General features: G+C 37.2%; 4 protein-coding genes across 4 annotated transcripts; 3 read left to right on the top strand and 1 right to left on the bottom strand.

Moving 5' to 3' along the window:
- The first annotated feature begins 3,849 nt into the window (after positions 1-3,849).
- Positions 3,850-4,725, top strand: LOC119546292 (C-type lectin domain family 4 member M-like). The gene has a single exon (XM_037852473.1). The coding sequence runs from the start codon at positions 3,850-3,852 to the stop codon at positions 4,723-4,725; it is 876 nt and encodes a 291-aa protein (XP_037708401.1).
- A 769-nt stretch (positions 4,726-5,494) lies between these two features.
- Positions 5,495-6,605, top strand: LOC119546291 (accessory gland protein Acp29AB-like). Its single transcript, XM_037852472.1, has one exon. It carries the CDS (start codon positions 5,664-5,666, stop codon positions 6,603-6,605), a length of 942 nt encoding a protein of 313 aa, XP_037708400.1. The 5' UTR covers positions 5,495-5,663.
- Positions 6,606-23,688: 17,083 nt separating this feature from the next.
- Positions 23,689-25,881, top strand: LOC119547848 (cytochrome b-c1 complex subunit Rieske, mitochondrial). The gene is made up of 3 exons (XM_037854878.1): positions 23,689-23,871; positions 25,090-25,469; positions 25,563-25,881. Exons 1-3 carry the CDS (start codon positions 23,778-23,780, stop codon positions 25,779-25,781), a joined length of 693 nt encoding a protein of 230 aa, XP_037710806.1. The 5' UTR covers positions 23,689-23,777; the 3' UTR covers positions 25,782-25,881.
- Positions 25,882-26,093: 212 nt separating this feature from the next.
- LOC119547847 lies at positions 26,094-27,439 on the bottom strand. The gene is made up of 2 exons (XM_037854877.1): positions 26,995-27,439; positions 26,094-26,534 (listed from the first exon to the last, which is right to left on the bottom strand). Exons 1-2 carry the CDS (start codon positions 27,347-27,349, stop codon positions 26,116-26,118), a joined length of 774 nt encoding a protein of 257 aa, XP_037710805.1. The 5' UTR covers positions 27,350-27,439; the 3' UTR covers positions 26,094-26,115.
- Positions 27,440-27,623: the final 184 nt, after the last annotated feature.

The following is a 27,623-nucleotide window of genomic DNA, read 5'->3' as shown; positions in this document are numbered from 1 at the left end:
TTTACAACTAAATATAATAAATTTCAACATGTTTATCCCCTTTATTTTGAACACTTTTTCACCCATACACAAGCGCATGTGGGGTCCTTTATCCCAGTTTTTGGCCAGGATAAGTGTGTCTTCTTCCTGCCTTCCCTCTTTTTTTTTTGCTGTATGTGTGCATGTACAAAGTGTGCCAGAAAGTTTTACTTTTTTTCCTGGCCATAACTTTCACTACTTTCGAGTTGGAGTTGTGCGTTTGCGGTGGTAAAAGTAAAACTGTGTTATGGATTTCCTTTTATTTTCTTACTTTTCCCTTTAAGGGTTGGCCTTTTCTCCCTCCTGTAGCTGTCGTGCTTGTAATGCCACAAATTAACGATGTATGTAATTAATATCTCAAATTGGCTTACAATTTGCTAAAAATTTGTCATATTTGTTTTACGACAGTTTTATGGGTTTTTGGTGAGAGGTTAGCAAGTTGTTGGGGGAGAGATTTCAGTCAGAGATTTGGGGCGTGATGTCAACTTTTGCGATAGTGTGATGTGAGGTTATCATAGAAATTAAATCGCTTATAAATTGACTGGGAAATAAACATATACAGGTGATTAGCGAGATGTGATTTTGTATTTGATATTTATCAAGAGATACAATAGGTTCTTTACATTTAGTCCTTGTTTTTTTTTAATTTTAGTACAAAGAGTTTAATTTATGATGTAGTGCTAGCCACATTTTATACTATTTTTATAGTTTATTGACTTTATTTGCTTACAACATTTTACACTATTTTAAAGTTTTAAAAGTTGTATCATTATTTTTAAAGCTCAAAGTTTCTTGAAATCGTATACCTATTTAATTATATTTTTCCTTAAAGTCCCTATCTAATTGATTGATAAATATTTTAAGTTATTTCGCGTTGACTCCGGATTTCCACACTCGCATGCCAGTTGTCGTCCCCTGTCAAATTCAGAAAATCTTCGCTGGAGGATGAATATGTAGCAGGAAACGCCGAAGAAGTCGAACTCGAAGTAAGCCACTAAAAACTTATCGCGCATATATAAATATATAAATTTTAATTAGAGCTCGCGCACACACACACACACACAGAGGCAGTTAGAAAGTTAGAAAGAGAGGCAGCGAGAGCGCCACAGATACTTTCCCTTTTAGCGACCTTAATTAATTTTTGGCCCAGTGACATTGTGTTCGGAGTGCAAAAGAAAAGTGGGAGGGAATTGATTTTTTCGTTATTACGAGCTATATGTATACCAAAGACGGAAAATGAAAGCGAAAGTGAAAGTGCAAAAGCGCAGCGCGCAAAAGTATCTCATGGATACAAAAAGTTGGGGGATGATGGGGAGTCGAGTGGTTTTTGCCTGCTTTTCAAGTGGCATGGGTAGTTGTTGTCAAAGTAACGAGTGGGCTGTCAGACTGTCAGGATTCTCGGCTTCTCCCTCCCTTTAGCCGAGATCTTTCTTCCGACCTTTCTCCTGCTTTCTCTGAAAACGCCTACCATTCAGTCAGTCGCCATCGCCGTCGCCCCTCCTGTCAAAAGTAAGTAAACTAAAAAGACAAAGGCCTCGCCTAAAAGTGTGCTACACATAAAGAAAATAGGGGGGTTGATTCTGCAGAAGGGCAGGGGAAGGGGGGTCTTACGGACAAGTATATAAAGAAGCTGCCAGTACCATATCTTTCTGCTTTCTGCTGCCACTTTTCCTGCTTTTTTGTGGCTGTGTTGCTGCTGCGTCTCCATCTTTTCTTGCTTTTTCAAAGATGTTGCCACTGCCGCTTTTGCTGTAGTTATGTTGTTGTTGCTGTTGCACGTTGCTGGGGCAACATGGACTTTCGGCCACGAGTCCGCCTCAACAATGCAAAAAAAAACAACAGCGAATCGGGCAGCTATAAAATCCTCAGAAGAGGCAGCAACATGAGCAGGCACTCAGCAACATTGGCCCAAACAGCAGCAACAACAGACATTTTTTGGTTATATTCGGGTTGCTTCATGCCACACGCAACTTTTGCTGCTCCCCTTGCCATTTTTAGAACCCCTCCCCTTCCCCATCTCTTTTTTCACCATCCAAAGTTCGTTGGAAAATTCGAATGTCAGTTGTAATAGCTTCGGCATATAAATCAATAAAATGATTGTACGCACCTTTGGGGCTCTTGCCCACCTCCTGGCCACGCCCCCTTCTACATTTCTCCTTACCTTTCACCTCCCCTTTTCTGAATCCTCTTCCTCATCCTTTCGCTTTCTTGCAGCTTCTGTGTTTGTGTGCGTGTTGCCACTGCTGTTGTTATTGCAACGTTGTTGCCGAAAATATTCACAAAAGGGGTGGCTCTGCGAGGGCAGCTCGAGAGCTTCGAGACTATTAAACTTCAACATTACAGCTTTCAGTATAATATAATATATTTAGCATTAAGAATAGTTAGAAAATAGTGCTATAACCACACAATTTACTCAAGGAATGGTATATTAGAGGTAAGGACATTTTTCATCTTTCAATTTTTTAAATATCACCAGAAACTAATTTAGTTTAATTTTATTTATAGTAATTTTTGATTTCATAAAAAAGTTCCCCTGGAGAATCGGTCAACCTGATAACGACGAAAGTAACGAGGATTGCTTTCATCTTTCTTCCTTTAAGATACAACAAACCTCAATGAACGATTTTCTCTGCACAGAGAAACTTTATTTCATTTGCCAATGGAACGATGAAGTTTAGTAAATCAAAATAATGATTTAATGTCATTTTTCAGTTTATCAAATGATTTTTAGTTGGGTGTATCTAATGGTAGACTTGAAAATATTACAAATAAAGTTATTCTGCATATATTTCTGTTTTTCAATATTTATTATTTGCAACAATGAAATTAAAAGTATTGCCTTTTAATTATGTTGTAAAAACAAAACACAGCGGGGTGAAACCACGCACCACATTGAGGAAGTTTAAGTTCCGTTAGTGGTTTGTAAGTAAGCGTTCTAATCTTTTTTAATGTTTTAAAAAAAACCCAGGTTCGTAAGTGGAGAAAAGGAATCACGGGCTTATCTTAAACTGTATCCAAAAGTAACAACTTATTTAAGAGCTGAAATTTCACATGAAGGCTCATTTAACCAGATTAAAAGCAAGAGAGAACGGAAAAGCCCAACTACCAGGAACCAGCAAATAATTTGAAAATATTTTTAATTGCTGTTCGTGGACTTAGCCTTCCTATCGCTATTGCAGGCCTCCTTTAATCACATAAAAAACAAGAAGTACCGACAAAGTCGAATGCATCGACTATGATGTACCTGTTACATACTTTACCAACTTAAAAATAAATTGATGTTTTAATTGTTTATTCATATTTTATATTTAAACAATTTTCTCCTTGAATTTGTATTAATTACGTTTTTAATTTGAAACAAATCTTTGAATAAATGGGCGTCGCAAGCGGTAGTGTTTTACTCTACTGAAATAGACTTGCGCTACGCAAGAATTTTTAGAATCTGTATACTAAATAACATTCTGGTTTTTATAGTTTCTGAAGTCTAGCTAGCTTGACTGGGCTAGTTATCCTGATCAAGAATGTATTTATTTTATTGGATCGGAAGCGATTCGTTCTACCTTTTACTTTCTGAAGAATACAATATACTCTTTCACTTTTTATATATACATACTGATAAGAAGAATTTTAATGTTTTATCCATAAGGCTTCAAATCAGTTATTTATTCTACATAAAAAAAGGCTATATTGTTTTCTGTTTTTAAGTAGTATCACTTTGAGTTTTTGAAATTGGTCTTTTTATCAGTGCAGGGTTCTATAAAAGCTTGAGTGTTCCCAAGCTTATAGTCAGTTCACTTTTGAGTTTCGCCAATAGTGGCTTTCAAGAATACAATGTACAAATTCGATACGTACATTATAGTGGCATTCGTTGCCTTGAGTCTAAATGTATCCCAGGCAAAGTCCTTGAATGCGGATCAAGACCGCACGGGCAAATGGTTGAACGAAATATTCCCATTGCTAGATTATATCGGTACTCAGTATGGAATGTGCACTAGCAATACCTCAGATGCCTTAAAGGAAACTCTTTCTAAATTGGCGGTGTTGGAAAGAAAATTGACAGGGGTGCAGGATCAACATAAAGGTATCCAGAAGTCAATTCAAGATCATTCGACCGAAGAGAAAACATTGCTGGAGAACATCGAAACGAGACTTGGAAAGATTGAAGATCATATAGCAGAAAAAAATCAGACCCAATTCCAACAATGGTCCATACTGGAAGTTGGCAATCCGCAGGACTTTAAAGCAGTTCTAGATAGGATGGAAGAACTTCAGACGTACATGGAAAGAAAGATTAAAAAGGCTCTTATGGGAATGGCAAATTTTAAAAGGATTGGCACTCGTTACTTCTATATCGAATCAGAAGTGAAGCAAAATTGGCATATGGCTAACGAAACGTGTCGTGAAATGGGCGGCTACTTAGCCTCCATTGAAAATAAAGAGGAACTCAAAAATATTGATAATAAACTTAAGGATTCATCTTTTTACTGGCTGGGCATCAATGATCTGAGAAAAGAGGGCCAATACGTTTCAGAGGCAACCGGAAAAAATGCCACATTTTTGCCCTGGAGAATCGGTCAACCGGATAACGACAAAAGTAACGAGGATTGCGTTCATCTTTCTTCCTTTGAGATACAACATAACTCAATGAACGATCTTCCCTGCACAGAGAAACTTTATTTTATTTGCCAATGGGACGATGAAGTTTAGTAAATCAAAATAATGATTTAATGTCATTTTTCAGTTTATCAAATGATTCTTAGTTGGATGTATCTAATGGCAGACTTGAAAATGTTACAAATAAAGTTATTCTGCATATATTTCTGTTTTTCAATATTTATTATTTGCAACAATGAACTTAAAAGTATTGCCTTTTAATTTTGTTGTAAAACCAAAATACAGCGGGGTGAAACCCGTTACTGGTTTGGTTTAGTCAGAGAAAATAAATCACGGGTTTTTTTGAAACTGTATCTAAAAAAAATCAACAACTCATTCAAGACCTTAAATTTCACATGAAGTCTTATTTAACCAGATTAAAAGCAAGAGAGAACGGAAGTGCCTCAGCTATTAGGAATCAGCCATTAATTTTAAAATATTTCTTATCGCTATTGCAGGCCTCTTTTAATCATAATCACATAAATAATACGAAGTAACTACAAAGTCGAATGCATCGACTATGATGTACCTGTTACATACTTTACCAACTTCAAAATAAATATACCTTCAATTAAAGGCAAAACATTGATGTTTTAATCTTTTATTGGGCTAGTTATCATGATCAAGAATGTATTTATTTTATTGTATCGGAAGTAATTCGTTCAACCTTTTACTTTCGGAAAAATACAATATACTCTTTCAATCTATATACAATATATATACTGGTAAGAAGTATTTTGATTTGTTATCCATAATCAAATCAGTTATTCATTCATTCATCAGTCATTTAACGTAAAAAAATGCTTTATTGTTTTCCGTTTCTAAGTAGTATGAAGTCATTTTGCAGATTTGATGAATCATTGAGTTTTTGAAATTGGTCTTTTTATCAGTGCAGGGTTCTATAAAAGCTAGAGTGTTTCCAAGTTTATAGTCAGTCCCCTTTTGAATTTCGCCACTTTTGAATTTCGCCAATAGTGGCTTTCAAGTATACAATGTTCAAATTCGATACGTACATTATAGTGGCATTCGTTGCCCTGAGTCTAAATGCATCCCAGGCAAAGTCCTTGAATGCGGATCAAGACCGCACGGGCAAATGGTTGAACGAACTATTCCCATTGCTAGATTATGTCGGTACTCAGTATGGAATGTGCACTAGCAATACCTCAGATGCCTTAAAGGAAACTCTTTCTAAATTGGCGGTGTTGAAAAGAAAATTGACAGGGGTGCAGGATCAACATAAAGGTAATCAGAAGTCAATTCAAGGTCATTCGACCGATCAAATTATTGCCAGAAAAGAAGAGAAAACATTGCTGGAGAACATCGAAAAGAGGCTTGGAAAGATTGAAGATCATATAGCAGAAAAGAATCAGACAAAATTCCAACAATGGTCCATACTGGAAGTTGGCAAACCACAGGACTTCAGAGCAGTTCTAGATATGTTGGAAAAATTTCAGACAGACATGCAAAAAAATATTGGAAACCTACAACAAATTAATGACCAGCAGAGTGTGAAAATAATTAAAAAGGCTCTTATGGGAATGGCAAATTTTAAAAGGATTGGCACCCGATACTTCTATATTGAGACAGAAGTTATGCAAAATTGGTATACGGCTATCGAAACGTGTCGTGAAATGGGCGGTCTCTTAGCTTCTATTAAAGACTACAGCGAACTTGAAGAACTTGATAATAATCTTATTAAACCAGAACACTACTGGCTGGGCATCAATGATTTGAATACAGAGGGCGAATACGTATCAGAGGCTACCGGAAAAAATGCCACATATTTGCCCTGGAGAAGTGGTCAACCCGACAACTACAACAAGAACGAGGATTGTGTTCATATTTCGTCCTTGGAAGATCTACGGAAATCAATGAATGATCTTCCTTGCTCCGAGAAGCATTATTTCATTTGCCAATTTGGCAATGAAATTTAGTAAGCAAAAGAATTTAAAAAAATATGTAGGTACTTAATTGTAGCAGTTAATTATATCCATTTTTAAAAAAGTGTTCATGCCTTTCATTTATTAAAATATTAAAAACGAAATATACTTTCTATAACAATTAAATAATGTGTTTAAATGTATTTCTTTGGCTGAAGTGTTTTGAACCAATAATATTTGAATAGTACATGTATTACATTTTGTTCATATATTTTGTTTTATTTGAGAAAACTCCAGAGGCAACCCTCGCTCAGAAAATTGTGAGCTTCAGGTGCGCCTGCTTGTTGCTATTCCAAATGCTGCTGCCCCCTCAAAAAAAAAAACCACCCACCTCCGCCTGGGCCATTTTGCTGACTGTTGATGATGATAATGGGCCTTTCCCTATATATATACTTTTCCTTTCCTTTTTTGGCTGGGGGCTTGTGGGCGTACCTCATCCTGTCCGATGCGAACGAAGTAAAAATTTTTACGCATTTTTGATTTATGGCTCCAGCACAAATAAATTGTCGACGTTGTCAACTGTATATTGAAAATGCATTGGGCGCAGAAAGTGAAAGTGAAAACACAGAAAAAGAGCAAGAGGAGGAGGAAATATCTTAAAGCCAGTGATTCCTCCAGCAATCTGGAGCAATAATGTTAATGATTATAGCTGGGAAATTGAGGTAACAGCTGTAAAGTTGTTGCCGAAATATTAAAAGCGGATGGGAGATGGGGGTTCTTTTTGGACTCAAGCACCTGCGGTTCACATATGCAGCAGCCCAGGGGGCCAAAAGGCAGACTACGCTTCGAAAAAGGAGCCCTGACTGTTTTGGCCATTAAAAGTTTTTACAATGCAGACACACGCACTTCGGTGGGGGCACAAAAAAAAGAGAAAAAATTCCCAGTAGGGTAGGGGAAAAGGTTTGGGGCCAAGTAACGTGGCACTTTTCACAACACAACGGCTACTTTTACCCCTAGCTCAGTTTTTGCGCTTTTCCGTAGGTTTGGTTTTGGTTGGCAGGGCCAACAGTGCGCATACTTGATGGGCCTCAGCCATCGTACTTCCCTCACTAACATTCTTTTTTTTTGAGGACTCCCTCCTTCCATCGTGATGGAAGACCACAACACATGCGAACTAAAGTTGCCTCTGGCCTGGGGTTTAGAACTCCCATTCTGCTGACTTCTTCGCTTGGCAACAACTAGGACACGTCAAGTGGCTCTTGAGCTTGGATTCCAAGTTTAAATTGCAGGATGGAAGGACCTGGAGTTCTTGGAGATAAGCTACTTAAAATTGTCTCATAAAAAGCTATGTTCCAAGGAAGTGGACATGGGCATTTTAAGGGATATTGACAGAAAGTGCAGGCGGGCTATTAGCAAATTGCCAATTTCTCTGAATATTTTTAGCTCACAAGGATAATGTATCAAGCTAGGATTTTCTAAGGAAAGTATTTTAAAATCTATAGAAAAATAATATAATACACAGAGAGAATTCCGACGTTCTTACCTGAGATGAAAATTGAACAAAATTTTTGTAGTTGAAAATATTTTCATTGTTCTTGAATCAAGTTGAATTGGCTTTTCTTTACTTTACTATTAGTCCAGTCAGTAGTGTAAACTTTTTAAAAAGTAGCGTAATAAACTCAATTTAAATTATCTCTTCTCACCATTTTGTTCTAATACTAAGAACATTGATACCAAAATGTATTTACACGGTTTTTAAGAACGAATGCTCTCAATTCAAGAACAATGTACCTGAATATTTATTTCTGTGTATATATATGTGATTCAGTCTGGATTCCAAATAATTTTAAATTTACAAAATGGTATTATAAAAATACAAGAAACTAATTTTAGATTTTCTCAGAATGTGGGTTAAGTCTTGTAGAAAAAATCCTGTTCCTCGTTGTGGGATTTTTTCCATAATCCAGGCAACACCTCATTAAAGTTACATTGAAGCCATCTCACATCTTACTAACGAGCCATCCACTTTAGCCTGCATATATGGCTAACCCAGCTCCAACTCCCCCTGTTTCCACCCGCTCACACACACGCACCCCCATGGGGGTGTCACCCACACAAACAAGAATATATGGGAAAGAAAAAAAACAAGGATGGACGGACATCGGCTGACGTTGCTGTGACAGCAAAGATAACGCAATAACAACAGCAGCAATGTCAATGCATGTGGCAAGCAAATGACCAGCAGGACCTCCCTCACACACACACACCCAGGACCACACACACACTCACGCAGGAAGACCCGCTGAGCATGTGATCTATGCCTATCTGATGTATTTTAATGGTGCTCACATATATTTTTCATTATTGCTCCAGCTGCCTGTTGACCAGGAGGTAAGAGATTTATGAACAAAATATATAACGAATAAAGGGATACTCTTTTCATTTTTGTTCCTTAAAAAAAATACAATTAAAACAAGGAAGAATGCTATAGTCGAGTGCCTCGTCTATCAGATACCCATTACTCAGCTAAAGGGACCAAAGGGAAATGGAGATAAGCAAGCAGCAAAGCAAGACTGAAATGCGCCACCTACCGGCGGTAGACAGATTTAAGCGTTATGGGCGTTGGGGTGAGCGTGGCAAATTTTTTTTGGGTCGATCGATAGGTATTGACGAGACCAATACAGTTCAGTTAAAATTTTGTATCTAGCATGAAAATTGTGGGCGCCACAGGTTTGGGCGGTTTGTGGGCGTTAGAGTGGGCGTGGCATATTCGCGTAACAAAATTGCGCTGCGTACAAAGCGACGGAATCTAAATCTGAGATCCCGATTCTCTATCTGTGATAGTTTCCGAGATATCCTCGTTCATATTTACAATTTTTTGAAGTTTGGGGGCGGTTTGTGGGCGATAAAGTGGGCGTGGCAAACTTTTTTTTGGGTCAATCGATAGGTATTGATGAGAACAATACATTTCAGTTAAAATTTTTATTATAGCATTAAATTTGTAGGAGCCACAGTTTTGGGCGGTTTGTGGGCGTGGCAGTCTACTGAAACAAACTTGCGCTGCGTAAGAAGCTCAGGAATCTGCACGCCAAATCTCAATAGCCTAGCTCTCATAGTTTCCAAGATCTCAGCGTTCATCCGGACAGACGGACAGACGGACATGGCTAGATCGACTCGGCTAGTGATCCTGATCAAGAATTTATATACTTTATGGGGTCGGAAACGCTTCCTTCTGCCTGTTACATACTTTCCGACGAATCTAGTATACCCTTTTACTCTACGAGTAACGGGTATAAATATAATCAAATAAATAGTTAGACATAAGTTATGTAATCCCTAATCCTTGGATGATATCATTTCCTGATCTTCCATTTTACTTGTTAATTTTCTTATTTAAGATTTCATTTGAAAATAAACTTTGTAACCAACTTTGTAACCAATTAGGTATCCCTGGATTTCGATTGTTTATTTATTTATTTATTTATATAATGCTAGCAAGTAATTATAAACTAAATTGTATTGTAAAAAATGAAATTATATATAAACCACCGTCTAAAAATCACTTTTTTTTAAAGTTATTGGATATCTTTGGTTTAGCATTCATTACGTTTTTAAGAGTCCTATCTTTTTATTGTATTATTATAATAAATAAGTACCCAATATTTATTATTATTTACTTATGGAAAAAATTTTAAAACGACACAACTGTGCATAATAAAAAGTTTTCAGCCCTTGTAAGTAACTTATATTTTAACCTAAAATCTTAAAACAATTTTTGATAACTTTTAGTATTTTTTACCATACCCAAGACATACCCTTTTACCCATCTACAAAGTAATACTCTCGTTAGCCCCTCATTTACCAACCCCCCTGATTTTTCGCCTTCACCCATTCCATTACGTACATTACGTATACGCAGTGTCTGATGCTTTCCCCTTGCAGCATAGACCAACAATTTATTTCTATACACTGGAGGCCGCGATTTTTTCCACCTACCATGTGGATGTGGATGCAACGCATTGAGGCCGCTGGCAAAAAGCCACCCGCACCCAGATCCTGACCCAGTCCCAGTTAGAATCCTGGCTTCCAAACCTCTCGTCCTTTTTTCCTTACCCATACTATTTAGGACTTTTTTTTTGCCCCTTATCTGGTCGTGCTGCGGCATTTTTTCGTGATGATATGCGATGGAGTTTGAGAGGAGGTTCTGTACGGACTATGTTTTGGGGCTGATATTTTTTATGGCCCGTTGAGATTGCAATTTGAAAATCGATAAATTGCAATTAATTTAATGGTCATAACGACAACCCACCAAAAGAGACAATAAATAATGCGGCTAGTGAATAAATCATAGATGTTGCAGAGAAGTGTGGTCAAAAGTTGTTAAATAAGAGCCTTAAAGACTAGGGAAAAAGATTTTTATAAAAAGAAAATTGTATATTTTAAAGAAGCTGCAGAACATCCACTTAATTAGCCACAAAAATGTGCCCCAATGGCTGCCATAGAAACCAATTTAAAATTGAGAAGCGAAGAGAATCAGAAATCTAAGGAGAAAAGCTAGAAACATAGTTATAGACTTTAATCCAATATTATAAATTTCAAACTTAATTTGTAATGCAACTCAAGCCTTGAAGTCGCCAAGTTTTAATTAAAATTTCGCTTTGACCGGGAACATATTTTCCAAATGCAGCAATGAAAAAACCATTTCCACATTCCTTATTATAGAAAATTTACGCCGTCGCTGGGTATTTGCATAATATCCACCACCCATCCGCCCACCGAAAGGCAAAACCAGATCGACTGGGATTGCTGATTAGCAGTCCCCAAGCACCATCCCCTTACCATTTTCCACCTTGGTAACTGCGGTCCAGTCGGCCAGCATTTAATTACCTTGGAGAAAAATCGTGAAAACGGAGAGCAGAGCGCTTCAGGTGCGGGGAAAAGCAAGGAAAACGAAAGGCATAACCTAATTTTCTCAAATTTCCCCAGCAACGAGATGTGGGCAGCAAAACTCTGGCTGGAATTTTCAGATTCGGAGCTTTGGTTTCTTGCCAAATCTGTGGAACAGTGTGTTCAGGGTGCTAAACATGCAAATGCACAAAATGAATATTCAACAGGAGAAGGACTCTCTCTCAGAGAAAAAAATCCTTAAAAGAGGATTGCTATTAAAAGGAAACAATAGAAGGGATCAACAGAAGAATCATTGAAAAAGATCTATAGAAATATCTTTAATTATGTCAGTTGATCAGAAACGTAAAGTCACTAAACAAAGTAAAAATTATAAAAAATGTCTTTACAAATATTGAAAAGAAAAGGTCAACTAAATATATTAAATAAGGAAAATAGAACAGATATTATTAATAAAAAACGTATATGCATAGATTTGATGCAATATATAATGTTTCCTTATCTTAGCTCTATATTTAGAGTTAGAAATTTAATGGAATCGTAAGGTAAAATAAAAATATTACAATAGGACATAGCCTAGAGCATAAACACATCTCACCCTTGACCTTTTTTCCGATTCTATCCCTACCACCAACACTAACAAAGACAGCAGCACACATTCAATTTTGCATTATGCTCATGTACACTACGCATAACAACAAAACAACAAAGAACAACAGCGACGAACAACAAAATACAAGCAAAAGCAACAAACAATGATTTTCATGGTACGTAAAATTAATTAGGGCACTGAGACAAAAATCCTCAAATTTCAATTGAGCCGCAGCGCCCTGTCAATAGCCAGTGGGTGTGAAAGAGATAGCTAATGGGGAGGGAGAAAGAGACGGGGAATAATACTCATGCACTGAAAACAAGGGGGCGAAGAAGGGGAAGAAGCTGCCCAACTAAAAATACCAACGACTTAAATGGGGGGGGGGGGGGGGGGTTATAAGAAGAAGATGCTGGGGAAACATAATTACTCTGCATCTGTGTGAGTGTGGTTGCTATTGTATTTGTGCGTAGGCCGAACAGAGGCTTCAACTACACTGAAGGAAATAATAATAACAAAAAGAATATTAAACAAAATAAAATAATATAATATAATAAAAACAAAAACAACAGATACAACTTTTTAGTTTTTAATTATTTAATACTTACCATTTCTAATACCTCTGTTACATAAGAGTTTAGCTGAAATATTTTTTCTATATTGATTTAAAAAGTAAACCCCAAAATTAAAAAGAATCCAAGATAAACAAGGAAGAACGCTATAGTCGAGTACCTCGACTATCAGATACCCGTTACTCAGCTAAAGGGACCAAAGGGAAACGGAGATATGCAAGCAGCAAAGCGAGATTTAAATGCGCCACCTACCGGCGGAAGACAGATTTAAGCATTGTGGGCGTTAGGGTAGGCGTGGCAAATTTTTTTTTTGGATTAATCGATAGGCATTGACGAGACCAATACATTTCAGTTAAAATTTTTAATCTAGCATAAAAATTGTGGGCGCCACAGGCTTGGGCGGTTTGTGGGCGTTAGAGTGGGCGTGGCATATTCGCATAACAAACTTGCGCTGCGTACAAGGCTACGGAATCTAAATCTGAAATCCCAATACTCTATCTTTGATAGTTTCCGAGATATCCGCGTTCATATTTACGATTTTTTGAAGTTTGTAGGCGGTTTGTGGGCGTTAAAGTGGGCGTGGCAAACTTTTTTTTAGGTCAATCGATAGGTATTGATGAGAACAATTCATTTCAGTTTAAATTTTTACTCTAGCATCAAAACTGTAGAAGCCACAGTTTTGGGCGGTTTGTGGGCGTTAGAGTGGGCGTGGCACTCTACTGAAACAAACTTGCGCTGCGTAAGAAGCTCAGGAATCTGCTCGCCAAATCTCAATAGCCTAGCTCTCATAGTTTCCAAGATCTCAGCGTTCATCCGGACAGACGGACAGACGGACAGACGGACAGACGGACAGACGGACATGGCTAGATCGACTCGGCTAGTGATCCTGATCAAGAATATATATACTTTATGGGGTCGGAAACGCTTCCTTCTGCCTGTTACATACTTTCCGACGAATCTAGTATACCCTTTTACTCTACGAGTAACGGGTATAAATATTCAAAATCGAAATATTAATATTTTAAACTGTTCTAGTTTTTTTTTATAATCTGATTATTTCGTTGTTAAAAAAATTAATATTATAAGTGCTTTCTAATTTCGTCATACCTAACATTCGAATTACTTTGGAATATTTTTAAAATCCATTTTTGAAACATTTCTAATGTTAATAATATATACATTTTTAGGGTTTTTAAGATAGATTATCTATGATTAGATTATCTTATATATGACATATAAATTAAATTTAGCAACGTGAAATGTTTAGTTTCTTCCTAAAACTATTTTTTTAGAAGCTAAGGAGTTTGAAATTTCATTTTAATACCTATAAATAATATTCCAAGTGTACGTTTCTTGTCAATGCAAGCCTGCTTCTTGTGTTTCCTGTCTGCGTCCTTTCCCTTGACTGCCCTATATATAAGACCAAAATCTTCTACATAGCAGCGGGATTTTCTATGTATTGCAGACCTCTGATATGGTATTTGTGCGTCTGCATTTGTGTTGGTGTTTGTTATCAGCCCAGGAGCAATTACAGCAGCAGCAGCAACAACAACCTGAGTCGCAGCATCAAAGCTCAAAGGAAAATGAAAGGCGAAGACTGCGGAAAACTCGCACAGCATTTTCAGCTAATACATAATTACAAATACATTTAATCCTGAAGGTTTTTTAATTGTCCTCGGTTTTCGCAGATGGAAGGGTTGAGATTAAAAGGGGAAGATGGGGGCAAAAAGACAGCAGGCAATGTTGTGATTGACATTTTACGTGAAACTGAAAGTGGAAAGTCAGGAATAGCTGAAATGTTGGGGTGTCTGTTTTTAATCGGGCTTGGAGGGGATGGTAAAGACAAAATGCAACATTTGTACAAGTGGAAGCACTTAAGGAATCTATTTCTATTTAATTAATTAAAAGTATCAGTGGGAAATGTTCTTACAGAAGTTATACATAAGTTAAAGTTGAAGATAAACCCATGGTGATATAAATGTGACAATCGATTACCATCGTTATCATCTTTAAATATATTTATCATTTTCTAATCCAGGTCGTTAGAAAATTAAAACTATAATTATTTAAAACATATTTTGTGAAAAAAACCATTCAAAAATATTAATATATATTTTAGAAATATTTGAGAGTGGAAAAATGTTTTAAAGTTAGTAAAATTTTTGAAATAAATATTTTAAGCCCTTTTACTTCAAATATTTTCCTAACTTCGAAACATTTTTCCATTTTTTTTTAAATAAATATTTGAAAACCTTTTACTTCAAATACTTATTTCAAATAAGAAAATATATATCATCTAAAAAACTCTTATACATACATATTATATTTAAATTCATTTTATTTGACTTCCCCTAACTTGGTTACCATTAAAGCTTTAAAATTGCAATTAATTTTCGAGTTAACCAAGCCTACAACTCATTCCACTCGCCAACGAAGGCACTTTATTAGAAAACCGTGGAAACTGTTTGCAAAAAAGCAAAGATGATGAAGAGGAAACGGAAGTAGAAGAGGGAGAACTGACAACATAAAACCTCAAATCTCAAAGAGAATTTTCACCGCTGCTCGGAAAACCAGAGGACGCCACAAAAAAAAGAAGAAAACATCATGCTCTGGCCGCAACTTGGAAAATTCAACCGTCACCCCATTTTCCAACCCAAAAGAAGAAAAAACTTTAAACTAACGCGCCGCAACAGAAAACATTCACAAACACACTCATCACTATGCATTGCAGGAAAACCGTGGAAATACGAAGAAAATACCGAGAAGAAGCAGCAGACGACCCACATTGAAGAAGGCGAAAAAACAGCCGAAGGCGGTAAATGCCAACAAAGAAACTTGTGGGGCCGGGGAAAATGTTTTCGCTTTTCTTGCATTTCCCACGAAGGAAATAACAAAGACCAAAAGGCCGAACTACGCAATTTGTTGAAAGGCTGGCCTGCAACACGAACAAGAAAATGTGGGAGCGGGCAGTTGGAAGACCAAGAAACCCAAACTTCTATGTACCACAACTCCCTGCGCTATATAGTATATGCCACATAGAACCCAACCAAGAATAACCGCAGTGGAGGCGACGTCACTCACATAACACTGAAGAAAATGTGTCTGCTGCACTGGAAGAAAATGTGGGAGCTGTCAATGGGTTTTTAAAAATTACAAAACATGATTAAACACTTATAAATATTTGTATACATGTAATATATGATATTAAATATATGATATTAAAAATGTTACAGAACCTAGAAAATAATTAAAATAATATTGAAAAGGTATTCGAGATTTATACAAAAGATGGATAGGTATTTTATTTTTATCTTTTATTTAAAAATTTATATATTCTTATCAAACATTTAAGGATTTCTAACTATAGTCTATTAAGAAGCGACATTTAAAACTTATGGTCTGCTGTTATATTAAATGACTAAAGGTATAGTAGATATTAAATCGCAAAGAATAAAATAAATCTCTGAATGAAATTTACAAAACATGATTAAACACTTACAAATAATTGTATACATATAATATATAATCTTATACTTAAATATGTGATAGTAAAAATGTTACAGAACCTAGAAAATAATTAAAATAATATTGCAAAGGTATTCGAGAGGTACTTTAGAAAATAATTTAAATAATAGTAAGAAGGTATTCGAGATGTATATAAAAGATGGATTATTTTTGTATTAATTTGAATTTTCTTTCTAATAATATCCTAAATTAGGGTTCCTAACAATAGTCTAATGAAAATCGACAGCTTAAGAATTAATTTACGCTGTTATAATGAATGACCAAAGGTATAATAGATCTTAAATCGCACAGAATAAAATAAATCTCTGAATATTTAATTTTTGTCACTACTAAATAGCTTTAGTTACTTTTCTTAAAAATTAATTGTGTGACTTCCGCAGACAAAAGGATTCCCACTCACTTTATTAACTATCGATTAAGCCTTAAGTAATCAGACATTTTTTCACTATATCCCAGGCCATTACGCATCGGAAATGCCTACACGAAAATATATCAAATTACATTCTGTCACTGTACAATCCCCCAGCTGCCAAAGAGTCCCAATTTTCCCTTTACCCATTTTCCACCAGACCATCTTGCCACATCTCCAACCTTATTTTAGCCCTATTCCATTTCCAGCAGTTCAACCGCTGCACACGCACAAAGGCGCCAAAATTACAAACGCAGCGAGTGGTCTGTGGATGTCTGGGTGCCAATGGGTGTGAGTTTTCCACCCAAGCCCACTTTCCCCAGCCTTCTTACTCTGCTTCTTTCCTTCGCCCATAAAGGACTGCAGTAAATTCCATGGCCCCCCGAAAAATTCACCCAAAATACACCCCCACTTTCCCCGTACCGCTGCCAAAAAGAAAGTTTTATATAGGCGCCGGCGCACGCACATCTGGCCAAAATATATATATACATAGTACATAAAAGCTGCAGCCGAAAAAAAACACATTTTCAGGGGGGGGGGGGGGTCTAGAAAGGGGGCTTACCACCCCCACTCAAACCCAGCAACCCGTGTCAAAGTCATCCTCCCCCAGAAAACTCCAAACGCCCTGCATTTTTTTCTATTTACTTTACTTTGGCTTTACTTTTCATTTCCCCCGCTCCCCCCCCCTTTTTTTGGCTTTGTTTTTGTTTTCGTTCTTGGCCGTGGATTTTCTTGAACGTCCTTGATCCTTGCAACGCACAGCCATAATAGAAGAAGAAGCAGAGGTGGCGCCTGCTGGTCGCCTTGGAAAAAGTGAGAGAGCCGATAGCATAGCATACTTTTTGGGGCGGAGCGGGCTCAAAGGACCAAAAGCGCCGGCAGGAGGCCTTATCAGTTGTAAAAACAAAACCGGAAGCCCACACAGGAAGTTGCCACACAGAGAGATAGACAGGGATAGCGATATCCGGCGAGAAAGAGAGGCAGCCATGTCGGCGAACTTTCAGGGTGAAAGTGAAAGTTGAAGGCAAAGGACAAGGCAGCCGAGGAAAGTGAAAGTTCTCACAGAGAAAAAGAGAGAGAGAGATATAAATACAATACCAAGAGAGCCAACGCAAGCGCATTTCCCCCAAATAGTTATAAACAATGCAGAAAATCCAAAGAGAGAGAGAAAAGTTGCAGTTGTCTCAAGAAAAGTTGGCTAGCAAAGCTTTCGCTGCTACATTTTTAATGGCCGCAATGTCCTTGGCTACTTGCAGGGGGAAATGGGTTGGCAAAGAAAAGGGGGGGGGGTGGTAGAAAGCAGCGCAGTCGACGTCGTGCATTTACTTTCACTTTCCGTCGACACCCCAGGCAAAAAAGTTAAGAGACCCCAAACCCCCCATTTATAATGCCACCACCTACTTTACTGCTTGCATATAATGTACTTTCTACCTTTCTTATTTTTTTTTTTGGGAAAAACTTTTGCCCTTAGAGCTTTTGCATTTTTGTTGCTGCTTTTGCGCCTTCTTGAAAGTTTATTTTTGACAGAGTTTTATGTGCCTGGCGGGCGTGTGTGGAAAAAACAGGACACCGAAAACAGGACACTGCAGCGGTCGAGAAAATCACCAAGGGAGGGTAGGCCGCCCAAGGAAAATGACAAAATAATGTAATTTGGGGCCGTAGATTTATGCGTGCTGCGCCTCCGCAAAAAGGAAAAGAATTCTTGCCTTCGGTTGGGGAAAACGCAACGTTGTCGTTTCCTTTATATCGCCTTCCTGGCCTTTTCCTCCAGCAGGATGCTTTCCTGCTGCGCGTGCCTCACGCTTTTTTTGCCCGCTTTTCCTCGCTTTTTATTTAAGCCGCTTGGCCGAATTTAGGGCAGGTTTCGTTCGCGCTTAAACCCAACGAAATAAAAACGAAATCCTGCCGGAGGAACTTTGGTCTTTTTACCTAGCCAGAGGCAAGGCGCGAGTTGTTGACAAACTTTCAAGCCGAGAAGAAGATAAAAAGATATAGGGATGGGGTAGGAATAGGAATAAGGATCGGAAATGGATATGGACAGTAGATGGCTTGGGTAAGGCTAGAAAATTGGGCGGAAAACACAAGATTAACGGTTAGCTAAGTAGGCATAGGGTATTTTAAGTACTTTCTTGAGAAGCTATTATAAATCTATTAACCTATGTTTATATTTAAGATGTGGTGTTTTAATAAAAATAGTTTTTTAGGTACACCCAAGAACATTGAGAACGAACAAAATTCTAGATCATGAGATCTTAATTTGAGGATACGTCTTCTCACTTTTTCGAGAAGAATCTTGCTTGAAATCAAGACCAAAGTATTCTCAAGTTGGTTTCACAAGATAAAGCAGTCTTGAAAAAGAGAAATAACATAGATTTTGTACTTCAAGACAGTGTTAATCTCTCAGTTCGAGAACACATCTTCTTGATATTGAGAATGAGATTTTGAGAATCGAAAGAACGGTTTTGTAAGTTTTTTTTTCCTGAGTTCTATAAATATTTCCTAATCAAACATGTATATTCATAAATATGAAGCTTTATTTTTATATATACATTTATATATATACTTTATAAAAGCATTTTAAAAAATAATTTAGTTTATTAATTAATAAGACAAACAATTGATGAGCATTATTTAAACTACTTCAAAATGGATTCGCCCTTCTAAGCTTCGCCCGTATGCCCTAATCATCAATAAGACCTTAAATACCAGTAAGAAATACCATGAAATCTGACGGAATGCCAAAAATACCCGATGAAGGATCATTATTCACATGCCTTAAAGCCACCTCCCTCGACCCCGGCCAAAAATAAAATATGAAAACAAACAGGGGCCCATTGTCATGGTCACCTAATCCGACTGCCCAAAAATGGCCCGACTTGAGCCTCTTTCAGAGCCGAAAAAACGGAAGCTGGAGGCTGGGAAATAATCATTTCAAATGCAAAAACCCAACCGGTGGAGATGGAGATAAAGAAGTCGGCTGAAGGAACACATAAATGACCGCCAGCTGTGCCAAATTCTTGGATCCAAGCACCGCTGCACACAATTTTCCGAGCTCCTTGCGGCTTCCTTGCCTCGCTGATGCTGCACAGATGATTCTGATTCATTTAATTTTCGTTTTTGTAAATGGGTAAAGCCGGTGTAGAGAAGGGGTATATTTTATATATATATAGGATGGCAGTAGGCGTGGCTGCGCCTCCGCATCTGTGAAAGACTGTCAGTCAGGGGCCTCAGAAAACTTTTGCCTGCCACGCACAATTTTCCACTTTCAACTTTTCCAAGGGGGTGGTGTTCGGCGAGGCAGAGGGACTCTGGGTGGGTGGGCTCAGCTTTCTGCTTGGCTGATGTTGCGATAAGCAGGCTATGTCGTCGCCGGTACACAGTTAACATAAAATATTGATAAGAAAATATTAATAAGAAAATATTAATAGTTTCCTATATATTATTATATAATATTTATATAGTAAGTCAAAGTAATAAAGATAAAAACACAAGTTTTAAATCAATTTGTTGTATTTTATTTTGAAAAAATAAATTATAAAATTTTATTTTTTAACTTTACTATAGAAATTAAAAACTTTCTCTAAAGAATAATGATAAAAATTATCATGGGATTGAATAATATACTTCAAATATCTTAAGAGATGTAAGCTCACAAAGATCATTGAGAAAGGAAAAAATTTAAGATCTCATCTTGAGAATTCGTCTTCTCACTTATTCATGAAGAAACGTGCTTGATATCAAGACGAAAATACTCACAAGTTGGTTTTTCAAGATAAAACAGGATTGAATAATATACTTCAAATATCTTAAGAGATGTAAGCTCACAAAGAACATTGAGAACGAAAAAAATTGAAAATCTCAACTTGAGGATTCGTCTTCTCAACTATTCAAGAAGAAACGTGCTTGAAATCAAGACGAAAAAACTCACAAGTTGGTTTTTCAAGATTAAACAGGATTGAATAATATACATCAAATATCTAAAGAGATGTAAGCTCAAAAAATAGTCTTAATTTATTAAGCCTTTTTAATATTTTTGATGAATTTTTGTTTTTTTATTTATAAAATAATGAGGAAAATAATTATAAATTGGTATTTTTATGTAACAAGACTTTCTTGCTTATTATATGTTCAAATTGAGCATTAAATGGTTAATAGAAAAATTTAATAAATTCAAAAATAGGTAGATCATTTTTGATTTTATTATATTTATCTATTAATTAGTGCGTTATTATTTTGAATGACATTTTATCTCAGTGTACCTTGGCTTTTGCCACTGCCTCTGAAGTTGTTGTTGCTGCCGCAGCCGCAACGCTGCACACGCCACATAGAAATGGGTGAAATGGGGGCGGGGGCAGGCGGTGGGTGGTGGGTGGTAGTGGCAGGGGGTGGGGGATGCCCTGGGGCAGGGTTGAATCGTTGTTTTTGTTGCTGCTGCTGTTGTAGTTGGCGCCAGTTTCCCATGTAAAAGTTGCTGAAAAGTGTAACGCAGTCGAAGCTTGACAGAGTTAAGTTCGGAGTGGGGATGCGGTTGAGTTTTTGGAGAGTTCGGGGGCGATGTGGTGGCTGGGAAATTCGGGAGTGGGTGGAAAATCCAAAGGAAAGGGCAGATGCCGTTACCACGTCGCCTACGCGGCATAGTTTCAACTTTTCTGGCCTACGCACTGGCAAAAAAGAAAGTTATCTGGACTTTAACATAATGTTGGGAGGGTAATAAGCAAGAATTGGGAAATGTTAAAAAATACATATAAAATGTGTAAACATCAAGAAATAAATATTCTGTTGATGCAATATATTTGTAGATTCGTAGAATTTTTTTTTCTGACGTTTATATTTGTTTATATTTAAAAGACACAATTTTTTTTACAAGTCAAATAATATTTTAAATGTTTCAAGTTAAAGCGGAAACAAAATTTTTAATGCTACAGTTTGTAAATAATTGATATTAAATTGCATTTTTTAGAGATCATCAAAAACATATGTAAAAGTATGTACATATACTTATGTAAAGTTTTAATTAAAAACAGAAGCGAACATAATTACACTTTATTCTAAAAAAGATTTTAAATTTTGTTATTCAAGGAAACTTAAGAAATAATAAATTACATTTTATAAGAAGGACACATAATTTTATTATTCATTGAACCTCCACCTGGCCAACAAATTAAATAGATTTTTATAAAAGCAGAGTATTCCCCTGCCTCCAAACCTAACTACATTTTGAAGTTTGTTTTTGTTTTTGCAAAAACTCACGCACTTTTCCGTAGTGCCCTCCGTGAAGGCCCCCGTTTTTATGTGTGTGTGTTTTTGGCAAGTACATAGAGACGCCTTTATGTGCGCAGATTTTCCTCCTCCGGCTGGAAAATAGATGAACCTCTGAGGGGGTCGAGGGGTTTACTTTCGCCTTCACTTCACTTTCACTTGCCACCTACCAAGTGAAAAGGGGAGAGAGGCTGAGGGGTGGCAGCAAACTTTCGACATCAAAAAGAACTACTTTCGATAATCACAGGACTGGCGCCAGAGGAATTACATTTCAGCCGGCTGCGGGAGAGTTTTCCACGCATTTTACTGCCTTCATTTTCGGGCCGCTTTTTTGGTTTTAAAGTTTTGGCCAAAATTGGGCTGCCAACTTTTATGCGCATAACAAATTTTCATGCTCCAGCTATTTTTTATGCAATTTTTTATAGACATTTTATGCGTTAGATGAGATCAGCTGAAGAGAATAACAATAATTTAGGTACACTTATTAATTAAGCTAAGCGAAACAACCCTGAATGTAATAAACAACATCAATCGCAGGCTAATCAATGACATCATGATGCTGCTGAGGGGGGGAAAATGGAAAAGTGCAGTGGAAAACTGGCTTGTGAAAGTCCGGTGGTTGGACATTATCATTATCTTTCCCTTGAAGTTGGTGGTGCTTTGACCAACCGGTTTGCCATGGAAACCCCTTTTCATCTGTGGAAAATCCAAGCCGTTGCATTTGCCCATTCAAAAGGTAGTTTTCACTTAAACAGGGGTGGAAGCTGTATAAGTCACCTTTTGCGGGGCAGGGTAAAACGGGGTTGAAAGGATTGAATGGCAAGGTGAAACAAATGCCATTTTATACGACGAGGGATTTTCTTTTCATTGAAATAGAAATTAAAATAATTACGGTGGAATGGGTGAGGAATTTTTTAACATTTCAAATTTATGAAGAATATTTATATGAGTATTGAGATTTTCTTTATGGTCTCAAAACGGTTTAAATACCATTTAAATAGGATTCTTTAAAAAAATAAAAATATTAATCCAGTTGACAGAATCAAAGATATATGATATATATGAACGTTTCTGTAACATTTATGATTTCAGAAGAAATATTGAACATTTTTAGCGAAAAAAAGAAAAACTTAATAGTTATCATTAAAATGTATTTAATATTTAATAATTTTAAATTGTAAGCTTATTGGCTGTCATAAATTTTAAAACTCCTACATTAATAGAACCTACGTCTACAGTAAAAACCTGTGGTTGAGACCATTAGAGGTTATGCTAAAAGTTTTCTAATTTTCATATTCCTAAGACAGTGGCGGATCCAGAGACGATTCTTGGGGGGGGAAATTGAACTTATTCTTCGATTTGGGGTTCAAACTTATTATTGCGAGAGACATACAGTACAAATTATAAAACAAAAATTATCCATCCCAATTTTTAGGTAAACAAAGTGGTTATATTTGAAAAGTCAAAAGAATATTTTTCTAGCAAACAAGTAAAATTTTCAGGTTCTGTGGTTCCAAGGGGGGGGAAATTTCCCTAATTTCCCCCCCCCCCCCCCCCCGTGGATCCGCCACTGCCTAAAAAATATAATTATTTTTGGTTTGATTTAAAAAACCGTTACTTAACTCCTAAAGATTTTTATAGTTGCCACCTCTTAACAGTAAGCAAATGTAATTGCATATATTTAACCTCTTGACAGTAAGCACTTCAATTAATTTTGCTTACTGTCCAAAGCTTTTAAATATTTAAGTGCTCGTGACTACTGTCAAAAACAGAAAGCTATGTAAGTCGCTGAATTTAGCAGGAAAATAGCTAAATGGGCAACACCGCTCCCTCAGTCTGGCAGCACTGCTCCCCTCAGTCTGGCAACACTGCTCCCCCTCAGTCTGGCAACCCTGTTCTCAGCAGGCAGAGAAGCGACAAACGTTGAAATTTTCGTGATAATTTAGATTTATACGAAAACATACAAAATGATGAACGCCGTGTCGCGTGCTTACGTCAGAGGCGGAGCCCAGGCCCTCTCCTCGGGATTGAAGGCGAGCGCCGTGGCCGTCAACTCGATGGGTAAGATTCTGCGAGGTGGATTCTGCAAGGTGCCAGCGAAAAACACAACCATTACATAATGAACGCAGCAGGAAAACAGGGAAAATCATAATATAATAGTGGAAAATGCAGCCAGGACTCAAATTGCAGTCATCTACAAGGAGATTTGCCAAATTTCCTTACGTAATTTCAACATAACCTCCCACAATAACAACAATTGCAAGGCTCACAAGAAAACCCAATGTTACCATTGTATCTATGGGTTAGCGACATCAGATTTGAACGAAACTTGGGATACAGCATCTCTGAGATTCATAATAATTGTATCCCAAGTTTGGTACACATATCTTTGAAAACACCTAAGATATGACCATTTAGGTTTTTCAACCTTAGGGACACCTAAAATATTCGAACAGGTTATATTAAGAACAGCAATCTTCGAAACCATCAAAACAAACAATATAACCTTAGTTAAAGCAGGAACATATTGTATCTACTTAAAAAAAATTGAGAAAAACAATACAATCTAATAAACCAGTACTACATACATTACGTCTATAAGGAACAGTAATCTTGGAAACCTTCAAAACATACAATCATACATCTTTCAGAACAAGGACTCATTGAATCTATTCAAATATCATATAGAAACAATTTCTATCAAGAACATCAATCTTGGGGACCATCAAAACCATCAATATAACCTTAGTCAAAGCAAGGATTTATTGTATCTACTTAAATTAATTGAGAAAAATAATACAATCTTATAATATAATAAACTACATGTTACAGCAATCATCGTTCAGAGCAAGAACTCATTGTATCTATTTAAATGAAATGAAAAACAGAAAACAATCTAATAATCTAGTACTACATACATTACATACACTACGTCTATAAGGAACAGCAGTTTTGGGAACTATCAAAACAAACAATAGAACATCATTCAGAGCAAGAATTCAATAATTCTATTTAAATTAACTGAGAAAACTATAGAATACATATAGAAACATTTTCTATAAGGTACATTAATCTTGGGAACCATCAAAACAAGCAAGGACTATTCAAATTAACTGAGAAAACTGCACTACAAACTAATAATACTACATCCCTTACGTGTTTTCAGTACATTTTTGTCGGTATAAACATCAAAATAGTTCGTGAAGCCCCAGAAGATAGACCAAATAATCCCTCTCTCATGTTATCAAGGATAAATAATGATTCCCTCTTTTTTTCCAGCCAACCGCCAGGCACACACCGACCTGCAGGTGCCCGACTTCTCGCCATACCGCCGGGAATCCGTGAAGGACAGCCGTCGCCGCAACGAGACCGCCGAGGAGCGCAAGGCCTTCTCCTACCTGCTGGTGGGAGCCGGAGCCGTGGGCGGTGCCTATGCGGCCAAGGGTCTGGTCAACACCTTCATTGGATCCATGAGCGCCTCCGCCGAGGTGCTGGCCATGGCCAAGATCGAGATCAAGCTGGCCGACATCCCAGAGGGCAAGTCGGTGACGTTCAAGTGGCGCGGAAAGCCGCTGTTCATCCGTCATCGTACCCCCGCGGAAATCGAGACCGAGCGAGGAGTGGCCACATCCACGCTGCGCGATCCGGAAACTGATGATGTAGGTACCATGGAGTGGAACATCTACCTCCTCTATCATGGTTACATAAACTATGATCACTTTACTAATATTGTCTTCCGCCTCCCCTTTTAGCAACGCGTGATCAAGCCCGAATGGCTGGTGGTCATCGGAGTGTGCACGCATCTGGGTTGTGTGCCCATCGCGAATGCCGGCGACTGGGGCGGCTACTATTGCCCCTGCCACGGCTCCCACTACGACGCCTCTGGAAGAATCCGCAAGGGACCGGCGCCCCTCAACCTGGAGGTGCCCACCCACGAATTCCCCAACGAGGGCCTCCTGATTGTCGGCTAGAGGAGCAACACACATAGCGCTGTTATCGTTTAAGCCCCAGACAACATAGTGAATGGATCGATGTAAATTAATAAAAACAACCAAACAAAACGGCCGAGCATAAAACCAGAATTCATTCGAATTGAGGAGGGATACGACGGAGCTGCTTAAATTTAAATTGTTAACAATGGAACCATGTTTGGAGATATCAAAAACAAAAATATTCCCTTTGATTAACACATTAATTTGCGAGTTCTGTAATTAATATCTTATGTGAGGACTAGATATATAGTATATACTATATAAATTAATTAAACATTAAACCATCTTACTGTATAAAATAATATAGTTATATTTAGTTAGGGGCAATATCCTTGAATTTACCCCGTCGTTCCAAAAGTTCCATTTCAAGAAGTTCGTTTTTCAGGCGTATACCCTTTAGTTCCTCCTTATTTTTCTCCACATCCAGTTTATACTTTTCTATCTCGATTTTCCGCTGCTCCAGCTCCAACTTGTATTTTTCCATACCAAGTTTATGCTTCTCGGCTGCCCGGGCGTTTTCGCATCTGTAAAAATCCTGTTGCAGCTGAAGTAGATTAAGCTTTTCATCGCTCGGAAAAGTTAAGGATTGGATGGAATCCATGGGATCGTGGGCTGGCTCATCTTTTATTTTCACAACTGAGTGAAGAAAGTTTTCCGATTGGAATTGATGATCGCTGGAGGTGCTCGATAAGGTGTTACTGCGATTGTATTCCGGATCGAAATCGGTGCTACCTGGTTAATAATATATAGGAACTTAATTTTTGGAACCTTGATTGAAATTTAAAAAATATTTTTTAATTTCAATGGGTTTTGAGATGAAACCACTGCCTTCGAAATCGGTGCTACCTGGTTAATAATATATATAGGAACTTTATTTTTAGAACCTTGATTGAAATGTAAAAGGTATTTTTAATTTTAATGGGTCTTAAGATGGAACCACTGCGTTTGAAATCGGTGCTACCTGGTTAATGATATATAGGAACTTTATTTTTAGAACCTTGATTGAAATCTAAAAAATATTTTTTAATATCAATGGGTTTTGAGATGGAACCACTGCCTTCTAGGGATAAGATCTATCAATGAAAGTTGCCATTGCCAATTATTTTTTGGGATAAGTGTAATTTAGATAAGAACATTTTTTGGGAACTGTTTCTGTGCCTTATAATAGGGTTTTTCCGAGTTCTAAACTTACTTTCTTCCTCTCTGTGATCCCCCACAAGCGTAGAAACTGCTGCGATGGTTAGGTTTCCATCGTAACCCTTGGTATCATCCAGTAAACCATCTTCGCTTCTTACATTGAGGAACCTTCGTCTATTTAATCGCTGGTTATTCGTATATTTCTCCCGCAAAGCCTGCCAAGGACGTTCCATTCCCGATTGTATGGCAAAATCATTGGCAATTTGTTTCCAGGCCTCTGCTTTTTTGGTCCACATCTTCGAATCATTCTGTTTGCTGTTTATCACGTCTTTATGGTAAAAGATTAGGTTTTCCAGAATCCTTTCCTCTTTTGGGGTGAAGTTTTTGGCACGACTTCTTGGGAAATTCATAGGGTAAATCGTTCTTTGTTTGATAATTGTTGAATAGTTAATTTTGTAAACAAACGTCTGCTCTTTTTTATGCCAGTGTTGCCACGTTGTGTTAATATATTCACAGGAATGGACAATGATAAGTCAAGGTAACTCCATAGTAAACCAGAATTTTCATCGCTTGAATTCTATGCAACATATTAAATTATAAAAGAAAGAAGAAACTATTATTCACATTCATTTAATAGCCTAAAATAATTACCATTGTAATATAATGCAATTATCTTTAAATATA

The sequence above is a fragment of the Drosophila subpulchrella genome, chromosome 2L (genome assembly GCF_014743375.2).
Source record: "Drosophila subpulchrella strain 33 F10 #4 breed RU33 chromosome 2L, RU_Dsub_v1.1 Primary Assembly, whole genome shotgun sequence".
Lineage (NCBI taxonomy): Eukaryota > Metazoa > Arthropoda > Insecta > Diptera > Drosophilidae > Drosophila > Drosophila subpulchrella.
Note: the sequence above shows the minus strand (reverse complement) of the source record. Positions and strands in the feature narration are given on the sequence as shown.